The sequence below is a fragment of the Aquarana catesbeiana genome, linkage group LG02 (assembly GCF_042186555.1).
Source record: "Aquarana catesbeiana isolate 2022-GZ linkage group LG02, ASM4218655v1, whole genome shotgun sequence".
Classification (NCBI taxonomy): Eukaryota; Metazoa; Chordata; class Amphibia; order Anura; family Ranidae; genus Aquarana; species Aquarana catesbeiana.
In genome coordinates, this window is record NC_133325.1 from 160,651,434 (window position 1) to 160,675,499 (window position 24,066).

At 45.6% G+C, this 24,066-nt stretch overlaps 1 protein-coding gene across 1 annotated transcript in view; it reads right to left on the reverse strand.

Annotated features, from left to right (window-relative positions):
• The window catches only part of LOC141127358 (electroneutral sodium bicarbonate exchanger 1), a 297,513-nt gene extending 273,927 nt beyond the window's left edge, over positions 1–23,586 (reverse strand). Inside the window, exon 1 of the mRNA XM_073613700.1 lies at positions 23,290–23,586. Coding sequence (XP_073469801.1) covers positions 23,290–23,334 — 45 coding nt within the window. The 5' untranslated portion in view covers positions 23,335–23,586. The remainder of the gene's footprint in view (positions 1–23,289) is intronic.
• Positions 23,587–24,066: the final 480 nt, after the last annotated feature.

Consider the following 24,066-nt stretch of genomic DNA (forward strand, 5'->3'; position numbering starts at 1 on the left):
TAATATGTAATGATTTTACCATGCCGATTACAAAAGATTCCCACTATATTATTAGAGACTGTCATAAACACACATCTTACATAAAACTACTGAGAGATCTCTTACATGTTACAGAACACTGGGGCATTTATTTTTAGTCCAATGAGATCTGAAAATTAAATTCACATGGCTAAAGATAAATATTAATATTTTGTAAAGGTATGTGAATAAAGCTAAACGTCTGAAACAATTGCCTACCTATATAATAAACAAATTTGAATTGCGTTATAATAAATGAATAATGCGTTGCATTATGGCAGCACAGCCCATCCCCAATGCAGCTAAAACCACACCTGACCTCTTCTGGGAATGCTATGCACACTAGTATCTTTCCATGTGTTACAGCATGCTGCAGGACAAGTTGGTTGCCTTAGTGTCCTGGGGTGCCATTCGAAATTAATAGCAGCCACAGTGCATGAAACAAGCCTTACCCAAGGCCTAGAATGTTTGTTTTCAACCATGTAACTTTAAACTGAACTAAACCCCCTAACCTTTGTCAGTCAAGGAGGCTGCCAACTGCCATGATGGTGCTGCACATGTGATCAATTATGTCATCAGTTATTTGATGGTTTTACAGTTTGGTTGAAAGCACAAGCAAATGTGACAGTTCCAGGGAAAGTTGGGAATGTAACAGTTTTTTTTTAAACCGTTAAATTGATGAGTTTAATTCTGCTTTCATTTTTAAATCCCATTGGACTTAGCTAAAAATAACTGTCACTTTCTTTTTTTGCTTGCTTTAGCACCAAGATAATGATCCTGGTTTTTAATTAAAATCAAATGATTGAAAATAAACCTTCTAGTTCATATGTAAGGCTTGTTACATGCACTGCGGTGCCATTTATTTTTGCCAGTTGTGTATGGCAACAAATCAGCTTTTATCTTTCATTTTCAAAGCTTAAAGGGATAGTTCACCGTTATCACAAAACTGCCTATGCAGATAAGGGGCATCTGTAGAAAAAAAACAAAATGTGCAGCTCTGACTATAATTGAATAAAGCCCTTGCTATAAGTGTAGGCCATTTACATAGCTTATGAAGCCTGAAGGGAATACTCCCAGAACATTGCTAAGTATACCCAGGACATTGCTAAGTGAGGCCTAGTCATCACTGCTCACCTCCACCATCACAGGAGCGAGTTCTCAAAGGCTGAGCTTGTGTGTGACGGGTTTGAATCAGAGAAAGAGCTAAATCCTGTGATGGTGGAGGTGAGCAGTGATGACTAGGCCTCACTTAGCAACGTCCTGGGAGTATTCCAATCAGGCTTCATAAGGTATGTATCCTATAGCAAGGGTATTATTTATCTTTAGTCAGAGCTGCACAGTTTGTTTTAATCTACAAACATCCCTTCCTTTTTTGTGAAGGTGAACTATCCTTTTAAAGTGGAACGTTAGACTGAGATTTTGAAAAAATTGATGGGCAGGCATGATTTTTAATGCAGAAGAGACATGCTGTGCCTCTTCGGCATTAAAGCATCCTACCTGTCTGTCCATACTTGTACAGCAAGCTGCGCAAGTGCAGCTCACTGCACAAATTCGTCAACGCCGAATCTGACAAAATCCAGTGCATGCGTGGGAGTGATGTCATCTCCACCCGGCCAATGACAGCAGCTGGTGATTGGGACCCAGAAGGTGCCTGCCTGAAGACGTCAGCAGCCAGCAGGGAGTTCTGGGGAGAGCGCAATGCTGGATTCTAGGTGAGTATAGTTCTGCTGTAACTGAATAAGCTGAAGATAAAAATGTATTGGTTGCTATGCACAGCTGCTCCAGATTCTGTCAGTTCCAGTTCTGATCAATTCCCCCGATTTATAATATATTATATATATATATATATACATATACACACACACACACACACACACAGAGGCCATGAATGGGACTATCACGAATAGCTGGGATTGTGGACCCTTCATGCAGCCTGCACACTAGCGGGTCATGTGCTTTGAGAGCCCACCTGTGGGCTATGGTTGATCTGGTACAGGGAAGCACAAGGGACAAGGATCTGGGAAAGCAAAGAAAACTGAACTCACAGGAATGGCAGGAGTACATTGCAGCACTGGGGTGCTGGCTTTACAGGCAGGCAGGTGTACAAGTAAGAGACACTTACAATCTTTTTTTTCTCTTTTTACTTTTTTCCCCTTCAAGACATCTCAAATTGGTAATTCTAAATAGCCTGTCGGTATGCAAAGGAATCCTTCTCGGACAGTGCATCTCACTCGACCTATTTTATCTCCTAAAATTCAATGGATAAAAGCTCCACTAGCATTAGGTAGGGACAGCTCTTTAGGAGTAGGGGCTCTCTGATTTGGATTCATACAATTTCCTGTACTACCGCTGAGATAGTTTATTCTCTATTTTTGTGCCCCGCTCCGCGTCTGGAGCTTCTGTGCTCTTGTACTGCTTTATATATTTTGCAAAACAATAAAGGATTCTAGGACAGGCAGGATACTATTGGCACTGATGGGGAGAACACAGCTTGTCAGAGAAGGGAACGGCCACGGCGAAGAGTCTAAGGATTTCTTCTTCAGAACTACTGATGGTGGAGATAGGTTGCAGCTCTCCAACTCACCTAAGCAGGCAGCTACTGGGAACTAAGGGCTGATAAACAGGTAGGAGTCCCTTGCAGAGCTGCTGGGATCACAGGTCAGAGGTAGTACAGCCCAAGTTGGCAGTGCACAGAAACACACAGAGAGGTGTAGTAGTGCATGAAGCCACTGGAATGCTCAGAAGATAGGACAGGTGCAAGGTACAGACTGCGGGCAGGAACATACTGAGAGTCAATGGGGACAGGCTGGGACAGACTCGGAATGCTGGAGGTACAAAAATGACATTGGAAGGCACTGGGAGATGTTGCAAAATCTCTAGAACAAGTGGAGGGTCAGAGGGAACCTCAGGGTCACCAGGAAGCTCTCAGAAAATAAAGAACACTAGGTTGTCTTGGAGGTGAATTTACCAAAACTGGAGCAGCCATAATCTTGAGCAGTCATGCATATCATCCAGTCAGCTTCTATCTTTCATCTTCAAAGCTTCAAGCGGTAGTAACCACTGTGAAAAAAAAAAAAACCTTCTGCAGGGCATTGACATAATGTGCCAGTATGCATCACATACTAGCACATCATGTGAAACTTACCTTGAAACGAAGCCCTCCAGCGGCGCTATGCCATCGCCGACAGGGCTTCCACCTTCACTATGTTTTCCTTCCGAGTTGGCGAGCTCCAGTCCTTTGATTGGATGAGCCGCATTGCTGTCTCTCTCATGCATGCACACGAGAGCGGTTGTTTAGGGCACAGGGCTCTGAAGGAGCAGCACAGGTATGGGTGATGTCACTGGCCCATTCACAAGTAAATATCTCCTAAACGTGCACGTTTAGGAGATATTTATAATATCTATAGGTAAGCCTTATTATAGGCTTACCTATAGGTAAAAATCATCCATGGGAGTTTACTCCCACTTTAAGTGAACAAGCTGAAGATAGAAACTGTTTGGCTGTCATACACAATTGCTCCAGTTTTTATAAATCCCCCCCTTGGAGTCACTGGAAATTTTCTCAGAAAGCCAGGGACATTAGGAATCACTGGGGGTCAGTAGGACTCTACTTCAAAGCCACTGGGGACCTGGCCATAGGAACACTAGCTGTTACTCAGACAATGCCTGAGGGAATAAACCCAGCTTAAATAGAGAGGGAAATGGCCTGGCTGGGCGTATAGTTAATTGAATAAATAGCAGGTGGATAACGAGTCTTGAACACAAGTGTTTTGGAATAACAGGTAATGGCAGAATCTTGCAGGTTACCACAATGGAACGACATGAACCAGCATGCCTGCTGATCTTTGGGAATAGAGGTGACAGATCAGCAGCAAAGCTTGTAGCAAATGTATATCTGTTTTATGTCTTTATTCTCATATTTAGCTAAACTGGCACTGTATCCTATTGCTCTCACTTTACAGCCATTCCCTTGTTGTGCCCACCAGACACCTCCACTGCTCAGGGTGGAGTAGGTTAGTAGCCCTGTTCTGCTACTGCTGGATGGTTCCTGAATCACATGCTGGGCAAGAAGGGTTGACTTTTAGGGTGCACTTCTGTGCTTTGGAGTGTTGCAAAAGAAAATCGCTTTCTGTATCTTAAGCCCTCATGCACACAGGCTGTTAAAAAAAGTTATGAAAACGCCAGTATCTTTGCAGTGATTTTTTTAAACTTTTTTCAGCGTTTTTGCATTAGCGTTTTTAAGCATTTTTGAGCGTTCTTTGCCGCGTTTTTCCGCGTTAGCGTTTTTGAGCGTTTTTTTTTTTTTTTCAAATTTTTTTTTTTTTTTTTCAATGGATCAAAAACGCTAAAAAACGTTGGTGAATGACGTTTTTGAGCGTTTTTGAGCATTTTTTGGCGTTAGAGCGTTTTTACAGCTGAAAAACGTCTCTCAGAACCCACTGGTCCTGGGTTTTTTTTACAGCTTAAAAACGCCTATGCCACTTGCAGCTCAAAAACGCCTAGGTGGGCATGAAGCCATAGACTAACATAGACAGGCCTTTTTAAGCTGCAAAAAAAGCTCAAAAAAGCAGCTGTAAAAACGTCCGTGTGCATGAGGACTTATTGTGGCGTCCATCAAAATGCACCTTTCATGGGGATAAAGGTAACACAAAATTTATAGAAAAAGCATCTAAAACCACACCACACCACTTAGAGGTAAGAATGTATGTTATATAACAACATGTGCTGTGACCCCCACTTGCAAGCATTATAAACTTGTGTCTATCACAACACACAGATAATGGAAATAAGGCCCCATCAGCACTTGGGTGTAGTGGAAATGCGGCAGAAACACGCAAAAAATGATGGGGTATTTTTCCTTCCATTGACACCAAAGATGGAGCACTAATCCTCCCAGTGACACCTACAATGGGGCACAATGCCTCCCACTGACACCAAGAATGGGGCACAGTTTCTCTCCCTGACATCAATGATGGGGTACTAGTCCTCCCACTGACACCACAATGGGTACTATCCCTCCCATTGACTCCAATGATGGAGAACTATTCCTTCTACAGACACCAACAATGGGGAAGTATTCCTCCCACTGACACCAACAATGGGGCACTAATCCTCTCACTGACACCAACAATGGAGAACAATTCCTTCTACTGACACCAATGATGGGATGCAATTTCTCCCAATGACACCAATATTGGGGTACTATTCTTCGAATGGATGCCAACAAAAGAGTACTTTTTCTCCCACTGACACCAAAGCTGGAGAACTATTCTCTCTACAGTACAAAACATATATTACAGCGCACACATTCAAGAATGACATTTCCTGCAAGGCTAGTTAAAAACACCTGAACCTATTAAAAAAGTATGGGGGTTTGGTCACACTATATGGTCATAGCACTATATATATAGGCTTAGCACTATATGACCATATAGTGTGACCAAACCCCCGTATTTTTTGAATAGGTTCAGGTGTTTTTAACTAGCCTTGCAGGAAATGTCATTCTTGAATGTGTGCGCTGTAATATATGTTTTGTATTGTTTGTAGGTCTTATAGCAGCACCATCTTGAATTTAAACGCATTGTAGGGTGTGCCCCCCAAATATGTTTTTCTATTCTCTCTACAGACACCAACAATGGGGAAATATTCTTCCCACTGACACGAACAATGGAGAACCATTCCTTCCATTGATACCAACGATGGGACACAGTTTCTCTCATTGGCACCCACAATGAGACACTATTTTTTCCAATGACAACAATATCAGGGTACTATACCTCAAACTGATGCAAATAATAGGGCACTATTCCTCCCACTGACACCAACAATGGAACAATATTTCTCTCATTGTCTCCAACAATGGGGCATGATTCCCTGCGGACGCATGGCTTCCAATGCATTTTTTTTCTTTTTTTTTTTTGAACCACGTGATTAGAGGCTCTAATACGCTTCAAAAAAAGGGTGGGCTCAGGGCGCAGAGCACCAGTGGGTGCATTGTTTTCCGCCCCCCCCCCCCCAAAAAAAATATATATACCACCAGTCGCCACTGGTATAGGCCAAAGCACTGCATCATAGGAGATGGTCACATATTAAATATAGGCCAAAGCACTGCATCACAGGAGATGGTCGCATATTGAGTATAGACCAAAGCACTGCATCACAGGAGATGGTCACATATTTAGTATAGACCAAAGCACTGCATCACAGGAGATGGTCACATATTAAATATAGGCCAAAGCACTGCATCACAGGAGATGGTCGCATATTGAGTATAGACCAAAGCACTGCATCACAGGAGATGGTCACATATTTAGTATAGACCAAAGCACTGCATCACAGGAGATGGTCACATATTAAATATAGGCCAAAGCACTGCATCATAGGAGATGGTCACATATTGAGTATAGACCAAAGCACTGCATCATGGGAGGTAGTATTTTGCCGCAGCTCCAATGAAGCAATGAAGGTGTGGTGTGCACAAAAGAAGAAAATTAGGCCTCATTCACACTAGGCGGACTCCGCTTCCACGGAGTCTGCCTTGGTCCGCCGGCCCAGCAGGAGATCTCTCCGTTGATCTCCGCTAAGCCGGCGGATGACAGGTCCCTCTCTGCTCACTGAGCGGGGAGGGGCTTGTCAGGCGCCGCTGCTGCCTATAGAGGGATCGGATGAAAACGGACAGCATGTCCGTTTTCATCAGATCTCACCCGATCCGATAGCGACGGATCCGGACGTAGGGCCATCCGTCTACTTTTAGCGGATTGGACCATGTGGGATGTCAGCGGACATGTCTCCGCTGACATCCGTCGCTCCATGGGCTAACATGGGGCGCCCGTTCAGGTCCGCCGTCAAAACTGACAGGCGGACCTGAACGGTCCGATCGTGTGAAAGGGGCCTTAGGCTATAGCATAGTTGTCTGGATTGAGAATTCTCTGGTGTGGGTTGTGGCATTGGAAATCAAGGATGGGTGACTACAAGTGAGGGCTTGGAAACGGGTGGCTCCCAGTACAACAGGATAAGATGACACCACTAAACAATTGCATGTCTTAGGTGAACATAGATGAACTTCACTTATGTTTATAACACTAGTTAAAAAAAAAAAATATTTTAACTTCACAGTGCAGTGAATTAGGTCTGCAGTTTGTAGATGTGTTGAGGGCTGAGCTATATTTTATCTATTCTTGAAAATTCTTTTTATTATTTTAATTAATATTTTTTATATTATTTATTATTTGTGTATATTTTTATTTATTTTTTTATTATTGCATATTCTTGATTTTAAAAAGCCCTTTTTTGCCTTTAATATAATTAAAGTTTGCCTTACACATTTACTTACTGAGGGTATTAAACCCAAAAGCAAACATTTATTATATTGCAGAGTACCATGATGGCTGCATTCGTTTGGCCAGCAAGTCGGTTGTTTTCCAAAAGAAAAAGCTGTCCTGCAGATGTACCAGTTACAGGAATGAGACAAACCATTTACCACTGAGGGTTGCTTTCAATGGTCAGCTTTTATTTACTTATGTAAAACCTTTTTTTCCCAAAAGGAAAACAAACATTTTTGCTGTAACTGCTTATAAAGTGTTAGCTGAAGGTTGGCTTCAATTTGTTAGTGTATCTAAATCTGCTAGTACATCTAACACTCCCCTTCCTCCAGACTGACAATTCTGCTGTCCAAAGATGCCCATGCGCTCCTTCATCCAGAGTGGGGGCACTCTTAGGTCCCTTTCACACAGGCCGGACTCAGCTTAATTAAGGTTTGCTCAGCAGGGGTCTGTCTGCTGATCTCCCGCTGAGCAGAACGGGCGGATGACAGGTCCATGTCCGCTCAGTTCATACAGAGTGGACACAGACACAGCCCACTCTGCTGTATGGGCAGTCACATGTAAACAGGCCGGATGTCCATTTACACCTGACTGCCCTCCGATCCGATCCAGCCAGATGAGGGCAATGGATCTCTTTTTTTTTTTTTTTTGCTGGCTCAGACAGGGCCTTCCAATAGATTGATCACTATGCTACCAGAGCCAATTTTTCTGTTTCTGTACACGTTAAAATGCACATTTTAGGCCTGAAGATTAGTTAGACTCCTCAAACAGTATATGTTTTCTGAAAGCAAAGACCCTGGAGAAAAAAATGGTGGTAGTTGCAATTTTTCACATGAGTGCACATGTTCATCAAACACTATTCTTCAGTAAAAGATACACGGACACTAATTTTAGTGCATGAAAACACAATACACTATCACATTTTTGCCAAAATATAACAGATGAGATTTGGACGAGTAAATGGATACTCAACATGTCAAGCCTTCAATTTGTGCTTGCCTGTGAAACGGCAACAAACTTTGGTACCCAAAGAAGTCCATAGGTGTCGCTTTAAAAGCTATTAGGTCATCACTTTGGAGTTAATTGTGAATGATGGCCTTATAGTTATTGCTCCCACTCCAACGTTTGCAGTGATATGTAACGTGTAGTGCAATCATTGTTTTCCTGCACAGGCACACCCACCTCATGCATTTATATTGGTGCATGAACATGGGGGCTTCAACTGAAGATCGGGCTTCATTAGCTTCTTCCCCAGCCGATGTGTCTAAACCCTGAAGTGACATAATACTTCCATGTCCATTCGCTGGAGGGGATAATTTCTGTGGTAGGATGTTATGAAGTATGCAATCATCCCCATACAGTACAGTATGGAACAATTCCCTCTATATTTTGGGACTATACCTGGAAAAAGTGAATATAAACTGTATGTAAATCATCCAAAGCTTTATTTATACTAGAGGTGCACCGAAATTTCGGCCGCCGAAACATATTGGCTGAAAACTGTGTTTTAGGCATGCAGACTAAAAGAAGAAAAGGTGCCGACAATGGCACTGAAAAGGGGAGCGGTCCGCGTTACGTGGGTGTCACCCTGGCGGCTCAGTCCTCCCCTCCCTCCTCCTCCTCCCCTTGTCTCGCAGAACTGCGATCTCCCTCTGTGTCACTGAGCTGATTGTTCCGCAGCCCCTGTAACAATGTCCCGCCTCCTGTGATAGACGGCACACTGATCCAATGCCGGGAAATTGAATCAGTGTGACGTGTATCATAGGAGGCAGAACTTTTTTACTGTGGCAGCCTGGCCCGGGAAATTCAAATCCAACTCCGTGACGCTGCTCTGTGCGATCCGGGCACTGGTGGGGCTGCATCTGACAGGCATTGGTGAGCCTGCATCTGTGTCAGAAACCATGAACCAGACTGAGACAGAAGTACAGTTAAATCACACTTGTTTATTATTAAAAATAAAAAGGTAAATAGAGTAAGCGTAGTCAAAGCATAGCCAGAGTCCAGTAACCGGATCGGGTAATCAGCCAAGCCAGATTTCAGTAACCGGATCGGGTAATCAGCCAGGCCAGAAGTCAGGGATCCAAGTGGAGGAACAGCAAGCAGGATAAGGAACCAGAAGGGATGTCAGCAAGCCAGTCTTTAAACAGGAACACAGGAGATGGTTTCTTGTGATGTGACCAAGGCTAAGGCAGGAAAGAAGTGAGCTGTACGTCTTTAAGTAGGCGGGACTGACGAGCAGATCCACAACAGCTGGTTAACTGTGGAGAGAGAAGAGAGCTGGCAATTAGCCGACAGCTGAGTAGCCAGCTCAGAGAAGGAAGGGCTGAGCCAGCCCTGACAGTACCCCCCTCCTCAACGACCCCTCCCCCTCGTAGGATCACCGGGCTTGAGGTGGAAAATGTCTATGGAAATCACGGAGGAGGGCAGGAGCATGTACGTCCGAGGATGAGACCCAGGAACGTTCCTCCGGACCGTACCCCTTCCAATGCACCAGGTACTGTATGCGCCCACGGAACCTACGGGAGTCAACAATGGATTGTACCTCATACTCCTCATGTTTCTCAACCTGTATAGAGTGAGGACGTGGCACCGAGGTGGTAAAGCGGTTGCGGTTGCAGACCAATGGTTTCAATAAGGAGACATGAAACACATTTGAGATGCGCATACTAGGAGGAAGGTCCAACGGGTAAGCCACTGGGTTAATCCTGGGAAGGATAAGAAACCGAGGTGCAAACTTCAGTGAGGGAACATGAAGTCGGAGGTTGCGAGATGACAACCAGACCCTGTCCCCAACCTGGTAGGAAGGCGCAGGCAGGCATCTGCAGTTAGCATGAAGTCTGTGTGCCCGAGTGGAACGGAGATGCTCCTCTAGCGCAGGAATACTCTACGGAACAAACGAGTCAGGCAACATGGAAGGTTGGAAACCATAATTCACGATAAAAGGAGACAATCAGGAAGCAGAATTCAAGGCACTTTTGTGAGCAAACTCTGCCCATCGTAATAGGTCTGACCAGCTGACAGCTGAGCGGCCAGCTCAGAGAAGGAAGGGCTGAGCCAGCCCTGACAATCTGACAGGCATTGGTGAGGCTGCATCTGACAGGCACTGGCGAGGCTGCATCTGACAGGCACTGGCGAGGCTGCATCTGACAGGCACTGGCGAGGCTGCACCTGACAGGCACTGGCGAGGCTGCACCTGACAGGCACTGGAGAGGCTGCACCTGACAGGCACTGGCGAGGCTGCACCTGACAGGCACTGGCGAGGCTGCACCTGACAGGCACTGGCGAGGCTGCACCTGACAGGCACTGGCGAGGCTGCACCTGACAGGCACTGGCGAGGCTGCACCTGACAGGCACTGGCGAGGCTGCACCTGACAGGCACTGGCGAGGCTGTATCTGACAGGCACTGGTGAGGCTGCATCTGGCGGGCACTGTTGAGGCTGCATTTGATGGACACCGGTGAGACTGCATTGATCTCTTGTATCATGTCTGCGGTCTCTGACCATCTTCTGTATCATATCTGCTAGAGGTGCACTTAGGCACTGGTGCTGGTGCCACAACACTGCAACCCCTCACAGACACTCTAGTTGGAATGCAGGAACGAGCCCTGCTGCAAAGTATTACATCAAAAATTGTAATTACACGCCCCTGTTAAACAGGGGCAGAAAAATTGGGCCTTAGGCACTGGTGCTGGTGCCACAACACTGCAACCCCTCACAGACACTCTAGTTGGAATGCAGGAACGAGCCCTGCTGCAAAGTATTACATCAAAAATTGTAATTACACGCCCCTGTTAAACAGGGGCTGAAAAATTGTGCCTTAGGCACTGGTGGTGGCGCCCAGAACCAAAAATGTTCTTACAAGCTATCAGCGTGATGATTGAGGAGGAAGAGGATAATTACTCAGGGATAGTCACTCAGCATCAGCATAGGCAGTCTTTGAAGGGATCTGAGATTTCAAAAAAAATTATTCGGTTACATCAGCATCAGGTGCTTGGTAGCTGGTGGTGATCCAAGACTCATTCATTTTTATGAAGGTCAGCCGATCGACCGAGTCGGTGGACAGACGCACCCTGTGATCGGTTACCACGCCTCCAGCAGCACTGAATGTGCGTTCCGAAAGAACGCTGGATGCAGGACAGGCCAGTAGCTCAATTGCATACTGTGCAAGCTCTGGCCAGTGATCCATCCTCAAGACCCAGTAACCCAGAGGATTTTCGGTGGGAAAGGTGTCCAAGTCTGATCTTGCCCCTAGGTATTCCTGCACCATGTAAAACAGACGCTGGCGATGGTTGCTGGAACCGATCATACCTTGGGGCTGCGGACCAAAAAATTGTCTGAACGCATCGGTCAGACGGCCACCTTCTCCACCGCTCCTTCTTTGACTTACCGAAGCCTCAGCAACACGTTGTCCAGAAACAGGAGTTTGTAACCTCCCAGTCTCTGGGAACGCGTTGCACAGACCTTTCTGCAAGGCCTCCCGAAGATGTTTCATCCTCTGCTCCCTCTGCGATGGCAAGATAAGGTCCGCAACCTTACCCTTGTAACGTGGATCAAGGAGGGTTGCCAGCCAGTATTGGTCCTTCTCCTTGATACCACGAATACGAGGATCCTTACGCAGGCTTTGCAGGATCAGGGAGGCCATGCAGCGTAGGTTTGCTGAGGCATTCGGTCCGGAGTCCTCTGGGTCACTAAGAACGACATGGTCCGCAGCCACCTCCTCCCAGCCACGTACAAGTCCATGTGTTTCTTGGGACTGATCCCTTAAAGACTGCTGCTGATGCTGAGTGCCAGGCTCCACCTCCATACTGACACAATCTTTCTCCTCCTCCTCTTCCTCCTCGTCCTCTTCCTGTGTGATCGGCGGGCACGCAGGAACACTGTCTGGATAAAGGGGGCCTTGAGAGCTAAGGAAGTCCTCCTCTTCCTGCCTCTGTTCTGCCTCAAGTGCCCTGTCCATTATTCCACGCAGCGTGTGCTCCAACAGGTGGACAAGGGGGACAGTGTCACTGATGCCCACTGGCGTGGGGAAAAAAAACCAAGCTCCCCTGACCCTGTCCTGGTGCCATAGTCGCACAGGTACTCATTGATGGCCCTCTGCTGCGTGTGCAGCCGCTGCAGCATGGCCAACGTTGAGTTCCACCTGGTGGGCATGTCACAGATTAGGCGGTTCTTGGGCAGGTTAAACTCCTTTTGGAGGTCCGTCAGCCGAGCACTGGCATTATATGACCGGCGGAAATGCACACAGACTTTCCTGGCCTGCCTCAGGACATCCTGTAAGCCCGGGTACCTGCCCAAGAACCGCTGCACCACCAAGTTAAGGACGTGAGCCAAACAGGGCACATGGGTCATTTGTCCCTGTCGGAGGGCAGAGAGGAGGTTGGTGCCATTGTCGCAAACCACCATTCCTGCCTTAAGTTGGCGTGGCGTCAACCACCTCTGAACCTGCCCCTGCAGAGCTGACAGAACCTCTGCCCCAGTGTGGCTCCTGTCCCCCAAGCACACCAGCTCAAGCACCGCATGGCATCTTTTGGCCTGCGTACTTGCGTAGCCCCTTGAACGCCTACGGAGCACCGCTGGTTCCGAGGAAGAGGCCATGGAGGAAGAAGAAGAGGAGGGGGTGGAGGAGAGAGGTGTGTCACAATCAGCATTTTGGAGGCGTGGTGGCGGAACAACCTCCAACACTACTGCACCTTGTCCTGCATCCTTCCCAGCTGCCAGCAGAGTCACCCAATGCGCCGTGAAACTTAGGTAACGTCCCTGTCCATGCCTGCTGGACCATGAGTCAGCGGTAATATGCACCTTACCGCTGACCGCCCTGTCCAGCGAGGCATGGACATTGCCTTCCACATGCCGGTAGAGAGTCGGAATCGCCTTCCGTGAGAAAAAGTGGCGTTTGGGTACCTGCCACTGAGGAACCGCACATTCCACAAACTCACGGAAGGGGGCAGAGTCTACCAACTGAAAAGGCAGCAGTTGAAGTGCTAGCAATTTTGCCAAGCTAGCATTCAACCGCTGGGCATGTGGATGGCTGGGAGCAAACTTCTTTCGGCGGTGCAGCAGCTGGGGCAGGGAAATTTGCCTGGTACAATCTGACGTCGGTGTACCAAAAGCAGATTGCCCACAAGTACTTGGCTGTGACACACCTAATTCTACACCTTCATTCCTCTCACTGCAGGTCTCAGAGAGGACTGAAGGTCTAGTGGGGTTGGAAATCTCAGCTGATGAGGAGCAAGGAGAGATCCTCTTTGTTCTTTGGTGTGGGTCTTTTAGATACGCTTGCCAACGAACTGCATGGCAGGTAACATATGTCTGGTCAAGCATGTGGTACCCAAGCGGGAGATGTTTTGGCCACGCGAGATATGCTTGAGACATATGTTGCAAATAGCAGCGGTGCGATCTGATGCACTCGTCTCAAAAAAGGCCCACACCAAAGAACTTTTTGAATAACGCGCAGAGACTGCAGCGCCCTGCACATGTGGAGCTTTGGGGTGTGATGCAGTCAATGTGCTGCCCTTAGGCTGGCCCCTGGAGGGCATCCTGCCTCGTTGGTGATGTGCCGCCTCCTCCTCCTCCTCCTCCTCCTCCTCTCTCCTATCAGGCACCCACGTTGAGTCAGTGACCTCATCATCCCCTCCCTCCTCATCACTGGAGCAAACCTGGCAGTATGCTGCTGCTGCAGCAGGGGGAGCATGACTGCCAGATTGCTGTCCTTCTTGGGCACCCCCTCTGTCCGTGCTCATGTTACTGCCTTCATCGAGCTCAGTATCGTCATCAGAGCCTTCCAAACGCTGGGCATCCTCCTGGAGCATGTACCCAACACTGTGGTCAAACAGTTCGAGGGAATTCTCATGAGGACATGGTGGAGCTAGGGAAGGAGTCACTGATGACATTGAGCTGAGGGAAGAGGCCGCTGCTTTGCCAGACAAAGCACCCTGGGCATGGGTGAGAGAGGATGAGGAGGATGAGGACGGCTTGGTCATCCACTCGACCAAGTCTTCCGCATGTTGCGGCTCAACACGGCCAGCTGCCGAAAAAAAGGCCAAGCGTGTCCCATGGCCACGTGCTGATGAGGATGCACCGTCTCCACGACCAGCACTAGACACAGAGCCTGCTTGCCCTCTCTTATTGGCTTGTGACTGTCTGCCTCTCCTTCTTGGCCTTCCAGACATACTAATGGCCTGTAGCTGCACTAAGCTGGGATAGAACACCTGTAATTTTCTTCAGGTAGCTTTATATACTGTAACCAGACAAGCCTGCCTGTCAGTAGGAAGATAACAGGAACGGATCTAGCTGAACACTGTGAGCAGGACGCACTGTACTAAATGTAAATAGTCTAGCTGCCTGACCGTGGTACTAATAGGATCAAATAGAACACCTGTAATTTTCTTCAGGTAGCTTTATATACTGTAACCAGACAAGCCTGCCTGTCAGTAGGAAGATAACAGGAACGGATCTAGCTGAACACTGTGAGCAGGACGCACTGTACTAAATGTAAATAGTCTAGCTGCCTGACCGTGGTACTAATAGGATCAAATAGAACACCTGTAATTTTCTTCAGGTAGCTTCATATACTGTAACCAGACAAGCCTGCCTGTCAGTAGGAAGATAACAGGAACGGATCTAGCTGAACACTGTGAGCAGGACGCACTGCACTAAATGTAAATAGTCTAGAAGATAACAGGAACGGATCTAGCTGAACACTGTGAGCAGGACGCACTGCACTAAATGTAAATAGTCTAGAAGATAACAGGAACGGATCTAGCTGAACACTGTGAGCAGGACGCACTGCACTAAATGTAAATAGTCTAGAAGATAACAGGAACGGATCTAGCTGAACACTGTGAGCAGGACGCACTGCACTAAATGTAAATAGCAGGAACGGATCTAGCTGAACACTGTGAGCAGGACGCACTGCACTAAATGTAAATAGTCTAGAAGATAACAGGAACGGATCTAGCTGAACACTGTGAGCAGGACGCACTGCACTAAATGTAAATAGCAGGAACGGCTCTAGCTGAACACTGTGAGCAGGAAGCACTGCACTAAATGTAAATAGCAGGAACGGATCTAGCTGAACACTGTGAGCAGGACGCACTGCACTAAATGTAAATAACAGGAACGGATCTAGCTGAACACTGTGAGCAGGACGCACTGCACTAAATGTAAATAGTCTAGAAGATAACAGGAACGGATCTAGCTGAACACTGTGAGCAGGACGCACTGCACTAAATGTAAATAGCAGGAACGGATCTAGCTGAACACTGTGAGCAGGACGCACTGCACTAAATGTAAATAGTCTAGAAGATAACAGGAACGGATCTAGCTGAACACTGTGAGCAGGACGCACTGCACTAAATGTAAATAGCAGGAACGGCTCTAGCTGAACACTGTGAGCAGGACGCACTGCACTAAATGTAAATAGCAGGAACGGATCTAGCTGAACACTGTGAGCAGGACGCACTGCACTAAATGTAAATAACAGGAACGGATCTAGCTGAACACTGTGAGCAGGACGCACTGCACTAAATGTAAATAGTCTAGAAGATAACAGGAACGGATCTAGCTGAACACTGTGAGCAGGACGCACTGCACTAAATGTAAATAGCAGGAACGGATCTAGCTGAACACTGTGAGCAGGACGCACTGCACTAAATGTAAATAGCAGGAACGGATCTAGCTGAACACTGTGAGCAGGACGCACTGCACTAAATGTAAATAGCAGGAACGGATCTAGCTGAACACTGTGAGCAGGACGCACTGCACTAAATGTAAATAACAGGAACGGATCTAGCTGAACACTGTGAGCAGGACGCACTGCACTAAATGTAAATAGCAGGAACGGATCTAGCTGAACACTGTGAGCATGTCGCACTGCACTAAATGTAAATTGCAGGAACGGATCTAGCTGAACACTGTGAGCAGGACGCACTGCACTAAATGTAAATAGTCTAGAAGATAACAGGAACGGATCTAGCTGAACACTGTGAGCAGGACGCACTGCACTAAATGTAAATAGCAGGAACGGATCTAGCTGAACACTGTGAGCAGGACGCACTGCATTAAATGTAAATAGTCTAGATAGAAGATAACAGGAATGGATCTAGCTAAACTGAATACAGTGTATATATATATATGCAACACCTGGGATGCATATATATACACAATACACTGTAAGTGCAGCTAACTGACTGACTGTTCTGCCTAATCTATCTAACTCAAATCAAATGACACTGTCTCTCTCTCTCTCTATCTCTCAGCACACCGGAACACACACTACACAGGGCCGCCGTGCAGGCGGCCTTATATAGTGTGGGGTGTGTACTAAATCCCCTGAGCCATAATTGGCCAAAGCCACCCTGGCTTTGGCCAATTACAGCTCTCTCTACTGACGGCGCTGTGATTGGCCAAGCATGCGGGTCATAGTGCATGCTTGGCCAATCATCAGCCAGCAATGCACTGCGATGCCGCAGTGAATTATGGGCCGTAACGCGCCACACGAATTTAGCGCGAACGGCCCATATCGTTCGCAATTCGGCGAACGGGCGAACAGCCGATGTTCGAGTCGAACATGGGTTCGACTCGAACACGAAGCTCATCCCTACTGGCCAACAATAAATTAATCTTAATTTAAATTGATGATATAAATCAAAAAGTTGAATATAATACAATTATATATAAAAAGGTTTTTGGCTAAGTGCATCCGGCATTTTCAGTTTCGGCACCAAAATTTCAATTCGATGTACCTCTAATTCATACACAAACAATCAGTAAAAAAAACTAAAAAGTAAGCATTTAGCGGCTGATAGTTATATATACAGTAACAGCATCCCACACATAGCTGTTGAGTGTGCCCATTGACCATTGGGAGACTAAGGGGGTTATTTACTAAAGGCAAATCCACTTTGCACTACAAGTGCAAACTACAAGTGCAAAGTGCACTTGAAATTGCACTGAAAGTGCACTTGGAAGTGCAGTCGCTGTAGATTCAAGGGGGACATGCAAGGAAAATAAAAAACAGCATTTTAGCTTGGACATGATTGGATAATAATAGCAGCAGAGCTTCCCCTCATTTCAGATCTACCCCTTAGATTTACAGCGACTGCAATTCCAAGTGCACTTTCAGTGCAATTTCAAGCGCACTTTGCACTTGTAGTTTGCACTTGTAGTGCAAAGTGGATTTGCCTTTCATAAATAACCCCCTAAGTATTTAAGTACCCCTGCATGCTCACCTTTAATATTACCTACCTGTTTAGCAGTATCTATTGTACACTCATTTCAGCTTGATTAAAGACTCCATGGCCTTTTATAATTTTAATCTGTGGCTGTCCATGTATCCTGTTTATCACAGTGTGGAACATCTTTTTCCTGCACAACTATACCCTTGAGGAAAAATTAGGAACCCTGCTACGAAATGCATTGGATGCTTCTGTCTTCTAGACAAATATTGTTGTCGACAGATATTTGTGGGATACTGTTATTAATTCTGTGTTGTATGGATACAGCAGGTAAAATAAGTATTGAACACATCACCATTTTTCTAGGTAAATATATTTCTAAATGTGTTATTGACATGAAATGTTCACCACATGTCGGTAACAATTCATGCAATCCATACATACAAAGAAACCAAAACAAATAGGTTCCGAAATGATGTGTAATAAAATAGTATAACACAGAGAAAATGTATTGAACACACTAACTGAAATGTATTTAATACTTCGTGCAAAAGGGGTTATTTATTAAAGGTAAATCCACTTTGCACTGCAAGTGCACTTAGAAGTGCAGTCGCTGTAGATCTGAGGGGGTCATGCAAGGAAAATAAAAAACAGCATTTTAGTTTGCACAGGATTGGATGATAAAATCAGCAGAGCTTCCACTCATTTCAGATCTACCCCTTAGATTTAGAGCGACTGCACTTCCAAATGCACTCGCAGTGCAAAGTGGATTTGCCTTTCGTAAATAACCCTCAAAATCCTTTGTTGGTAATGACAGCTTCAAGATGTCTCCAGTATGGAGAAACTAGTGGCATGCATTGCTCGGGTGTGATTTAGGCCCATTCTTTCATACAAAGTCTTCAAATCTTGAAGGTTCCATGGGCCTCTTCTATGAACTCTTATCTTTAGATTTTTTCATAGATTTTTTGTTGGATTGAAATCAGGTGATTGGCTGGGCCATTCTAGCAGCTTTATTTTCTTTCTTTGAAACCAATTGTGTTTGGGATCATTGTCTTGCTGAAAGGTCCACCCTCGTTTCATCTTCATCATCCTGGTAGATGGCAGCAGATTTTTATCAAGAATGTCTTAGCACATTTTTCCATTCATCCTTCCTTCAATGAATACATATTTTACCCGCTGTATGTAACTATCAGCCGCTGACTTTTTAATTTTTTACTGATTGTTTGTATATAAAATAAAGTTTTGGATGTTTTACATAGAGTTTATATTAACTTTTGCCAATTATAGTCCTAAAATAAAGAGGGTATTATAGTTCTATATTGTATTCGCTGTAGCGGATATCAAAGAACTTTCCACCAGCCGACATCCACTATAGCAGCTGGGATTGTGTTTAAAATTTCAGTCTACCAGCTGCTATTTATAAACAGCACTGATAGACTCAAGTGGTTAAGGCTGGGTTCACACTATTGTGAATTGAATGCGGATTTCTCTGCATCCGATTCGCATGTCAGGAGACTGTGACCAGCTCTCTATGGAGACGGTTCACACATCTCCGGAGCGAAATGTACAGGGGTCCTATGCGTCTTCTGGTCCGTTTCAAGTCCAAATTCAGCCAAACATTTGGGCTGAAATTGGACCTGAAACATTGAACAGGGACGCACCGGACCCCTGCTATGAGCCGACAGTGCTGCGGTTTGAACCCAGCCTAAAGGATGTGAATAAGATTCAGGAGGGCAGTATCTTCGATATGACGCCCAGATCAAGAATAAGAGCATATGACCTCAAACTAGCAGGAGGAAAGTTCAAAACTAACCCTAAAAAAAGTATTATTTTTTTGTTACAGAAAGGCTAGTTGATGCTTGGACTAGACATCTGGCAGAGAGAGAGTCAGTCAACAGTAAGTGCATTCTAATATGCTTGGTACAGCATGGATCCTTACATGGACAGAAAAGTTAAAAAAAACAGAAGAATAAAACAATAAACTAAAAATAAATAAATAAAAAAAGAAGAAGAAAAGAAAACAATAAACTAAAATAAATAAATAAAAAAAAAACAATAAACTAAAAAGAAAGAAAGAAAAAAAGACAATAAACTAAAATAAATAAAATAAAACAACAAACTAAAAAAAAAAAAAAAAAAAAAAAAAAAACGCAGACATGATTGGCCACTTTTTTTCTGCCTTCATATTTTACGTTTCTACATTTCTAGTGCTGAATAAAAACGGTATGCCCGCTGTATCCAGTTGAGTCTTTAAAACTGATTTTTATTCAATCAGTAAAGTGACATCTGCCATGAACTAACATCCACTAATTTAATGACGCATCTAAAGCAAACCAGATCTAGAGAGACCCGTACTTCAGCACGCCTTTCTGTCTCCTTTCTTTATTTCTCATACCTTGTCTTCCTTACTGACAGTTGCTCTGTAACGCCACAGGCTCTGTATAAAATTGATGGAGACAATCCGACACAAACAAACATCACAGTCATCTCCAAACCCGAGCAAACATTTACATTCTAGGATCTTCAAAGACCAACCATGGCACCGCAAGCCTTCCTTTAGCTTTTATTTTTTTACCGTAAAGATGAAAGCGGCCACCTGATTGGTTGCTATAGACAACAGACTCTTCCTGTGGTGTTTCCTCACAAGCCAGTGACATTGGCTACATGTCAATTGAAGAGGGGAACTCCTAAAACTCACTTAGAAGACCACAATGGATGACAAGGCATAGCAACCACTTAGAATTCAGCTTGCAGCGATCGGGCCGCAATGATCTGAAAACGAACTGGCTTGTTCTTTGTTGCTATGGCTCGGTCTCCACTTCCTCATTAAATAAGCCTATGTATATGATAAAGTATCTGAAAAGCTTCTCCATTAGCAAGATTCTGACATGTAAACAAACATCGGAGATGTGAAATGTTGTCTACTCACACAACGCCCCCACAATCAATGGAAAATAAATCATCTCCTCCTGCATGTAGCAGCACCATTATATAGGAGATCTCAGCTCCCATAGCACAATGCTCTTCAATGACCTCCACACAAGGTGACATTACAGGCGAAGAGCGAGCGGCGAAGCACACAGCCCGCCATGTATGGAAAAATCATGCCTTCAGCTCAACTGTCACACAATTGTTTCCAAAGTGACTGAAAGCTTCGCAGGGATGGAAATCAGATGCTGCTCCTTCAGGACACCAGGTGGGCTGAGTGATTGCACAGTGCCGGAACTACTCACCATACACATCACAATCTAACCATAAAATCAACTTTACATTTACCACAATACAAGGACCTACACACTTCCATTTTTTTTATCTGAAGGAATGAAAACGATAAACATAACCTTCCTTCCAATCAATTTAGACTTGATTAAGATTGGATTTGCTTAGACTGAGTTGATCGATCAAAGCAGAAAATGACTTATCCTGTTGGATTGATCACTAGCAATTGAGATGCTTTGTTCCTGAATGTAATCGTATTTCGATCAGATCATGAGATTATAAGGTAAAAAGAGATATAATCGATAACTTACGATTACATCTTCTAACTATCGATCAAGATCCTTTTCCCTGTGTGTGGCATATTGATCAAGTCGTTGACTATCAACTGATTATTCCTATCAGGAGAGATTGGTTGAAAAAAAAATTGAACATTGATCGAGGTGTGTGTATGGCCACCATTTGGCTGGCCATAAACTGCACAATCTGTATACAATCTTTAGATTTACCAAGATCATGAGAACACACCTGAACAAGCCATTTATTTAGTATCAAATCAGGCAGACCCTTGTACTACACAGTTGATGGTAGATCCAAAGGAGATTGTACAATCAGAGTTTATAGTGTATGGCAGGGATATGCAATTAGCGAACCTCCAGCTGTTGCAAAACTACAAGTCCCATCATGCCTCTGCCTCCGGTCGTCACGCTTGTGGCTGTCAGAGTCTTGCTATGCCTCATGGGACTTGTAGTTCTGCAACAGCTGGAGGTCTGCTAATTGCATATACCTGTTGTATGGTCAGCTGATGGTGGTGATATACACTTTGGAAAATAAATTGATTGTTTATCAATAAATCTTTACAGATAGGAATAATCAATTGATCGCCTATTAATAATGTTTGATTAGATCGAGATGATTCCATCAGCAAATAATCAGCTTGATTTAGACTTAATATAAATAGGATTTGATCAAGTTAGACTGTAACGTGAATGGTGAGCTTACAATCAATCTCACCTTGAAGCAGTTAGAATAGTGAGAGATGATTGTCTGCTGAGGAATATTGCCCATTATCACTGAACTGAGCCTGAAAAGCTGCAATGTTTATCTTCGGCTGACTTCTGCACGTTGGGTACCATCTGCTACCCTCACCGGTGTGACACAGAGGCGGTACGCAGTGACAGCTTGGGCAAGAATGACTTGCAGAGTGGGCACCAAATCTAATCCATGTAACGCCATCTCTGCGACTGATGTCATGGTAAGAGGGGCCACAAACTGCAATGATCGCTTCCTGCAGATCTGAGCTATATTTATACTGGGAAGTCCAATGCAATGCACAGCTCTTCTGTCTCTGCACTGCAGTAAGTTACTGATACCTTCTATAGACTGTCACATCTACAGACACCCATCTGCCATCCACACATACCTGTGTGTACTCTGAGGTTAGACAGGTACACCTAGAGCAGATCCCCCTGACGTTGTATGACAGATGCCCCCATAGCAGGCAGAAGATGACTGGGGACAGCAGTAGCAGGCAGAATATGCCCTCTGATCACTGGCACAGCAGATCTCCTACCATCATGGGTTTCCAGTCGTCCATAGCAGAGAGAAGAAGCCCTGTGATCACTAGATCTCCTGCCATCATATGACAGGTACTCGGGCACCTCAATGGTAGGCACAAGTTCCCTGGCATAGCAGATTTTCTTGCCATCATATGACAGATATCCCAGCTACTCCACATGATATGCTCCGATACCTGACACAGCAGATCCCTTGCCATCAAAGATACCCCAGAAACCCCATAGCAAGCAAAAGATGCCATCTGATCCCTGGCACAGCAGGTCCCTTTGTCATCCCAGGTCCCAGGGCACCTCCATAGTAGACACTAGATACCCTGCCATCATATGACAGGTATTCGGGCACCTCCAGGGCAAGCAGAATGTCCCTGGCACAGCAGATCCCCCTGCCATCACATGACAGGTACCCCAAAGCAAGCAGAATATGCCATCTGATCCCTGGCACAGCAGGTCCCTTTGTCACCCCAGGTCCTTGGGCACCTCCATAGTAGACACTAGATCCTCTGCCATAATATGACAGGTATTCGGGCACCTCCAGGGCAAGCAGAATATCCCTGACACAGCAGATCCCCCTGCCTTCACATGACAGGTACCCCATAGCAAGCAGAAGGTGCCCCCTGATCCCTGACACATCCCAGGTGCCCAAGTACCACCATCGCAGGCAGATGATGCCCTCTGAATACTAGATCTCCTACCATCACATGACAGGTACCCATAGCAGGCAGAAGATGCCCCCTGATCCCTGGCACAGTAGATCCCTGTCACCATATTGAAGGTACCCCATAGCAAGCAGAAGGTCCCCTCTGACATATCAGATCCCCTGCCATCCCAGGTGACCAGGCACCACCATTGCAGGCAGATGATGCCCTCTGATCTCTAGATCTCCTACCATCACATGACAGGTACCCCATAGCAGGCAGAAGATGTCCCCAATCCCTGGCACAGCAGATCCCCCCCCCCATCCCCAGGCCCCTCCATGGGTTACCTGGTAGCTGAGGGCACACTCGGGCTCGTTGCTCCCCGCAGGCATGTCTGGTGTGCTGGGATGGATCTCCTTAGTCGTCCTGCGGAATGGATGGCAGAGATGTGATCGCTCCCATGGAATAGGATGAGGAGGACGGGGGGTGTCATTCAATGGAGGGGATCCCACCCGCAGAGCCCAGCATGGGGAGGTCTGCCAAGGACAGTGTATGTGTGTGTGTGTGTGTGTGCGGAGGGGGAGCAGGTGACAGCAGAGGAGAGAGAAGGGAGAATCAGATCCCAGAGACAGGAGGCGTGACCTAAGGAGAGGCCACGCCCCTCTCCCGCTCTACACCGCACCCCCTACTCCCTATAGATGTGTCACTACCTGTCACCTGCATGGGTACATTGTACCCCCCTATCACTGTACCCCCCATCACTGTACCCCCCTATCACTGTACATCCCCATCACTGTACCCCCCATCACCGCCCTCACCTCAGTCATTTCATCCCATCCATGTGCCAATCCACAGCATCAAATCTACAAACAAACAATAGCCGTGAACTCTGATCAATTTAAAATCGATTTATATCAGGTTCATTCAAAACGAATCAATCCGCCAGGACGGAAAATGATCATTGAATACAATCGTATTTCAATCCATCAGAGTATGAGATTACATGGAAACAACCGATAATCTACCATCATAAATGACAATCATGTCTTACCTGTCACTCACAATCCACTTCCCCAGGTCACATTTATAATAGAATGTTCTTTGGAATGTCTCCATCTATTTTA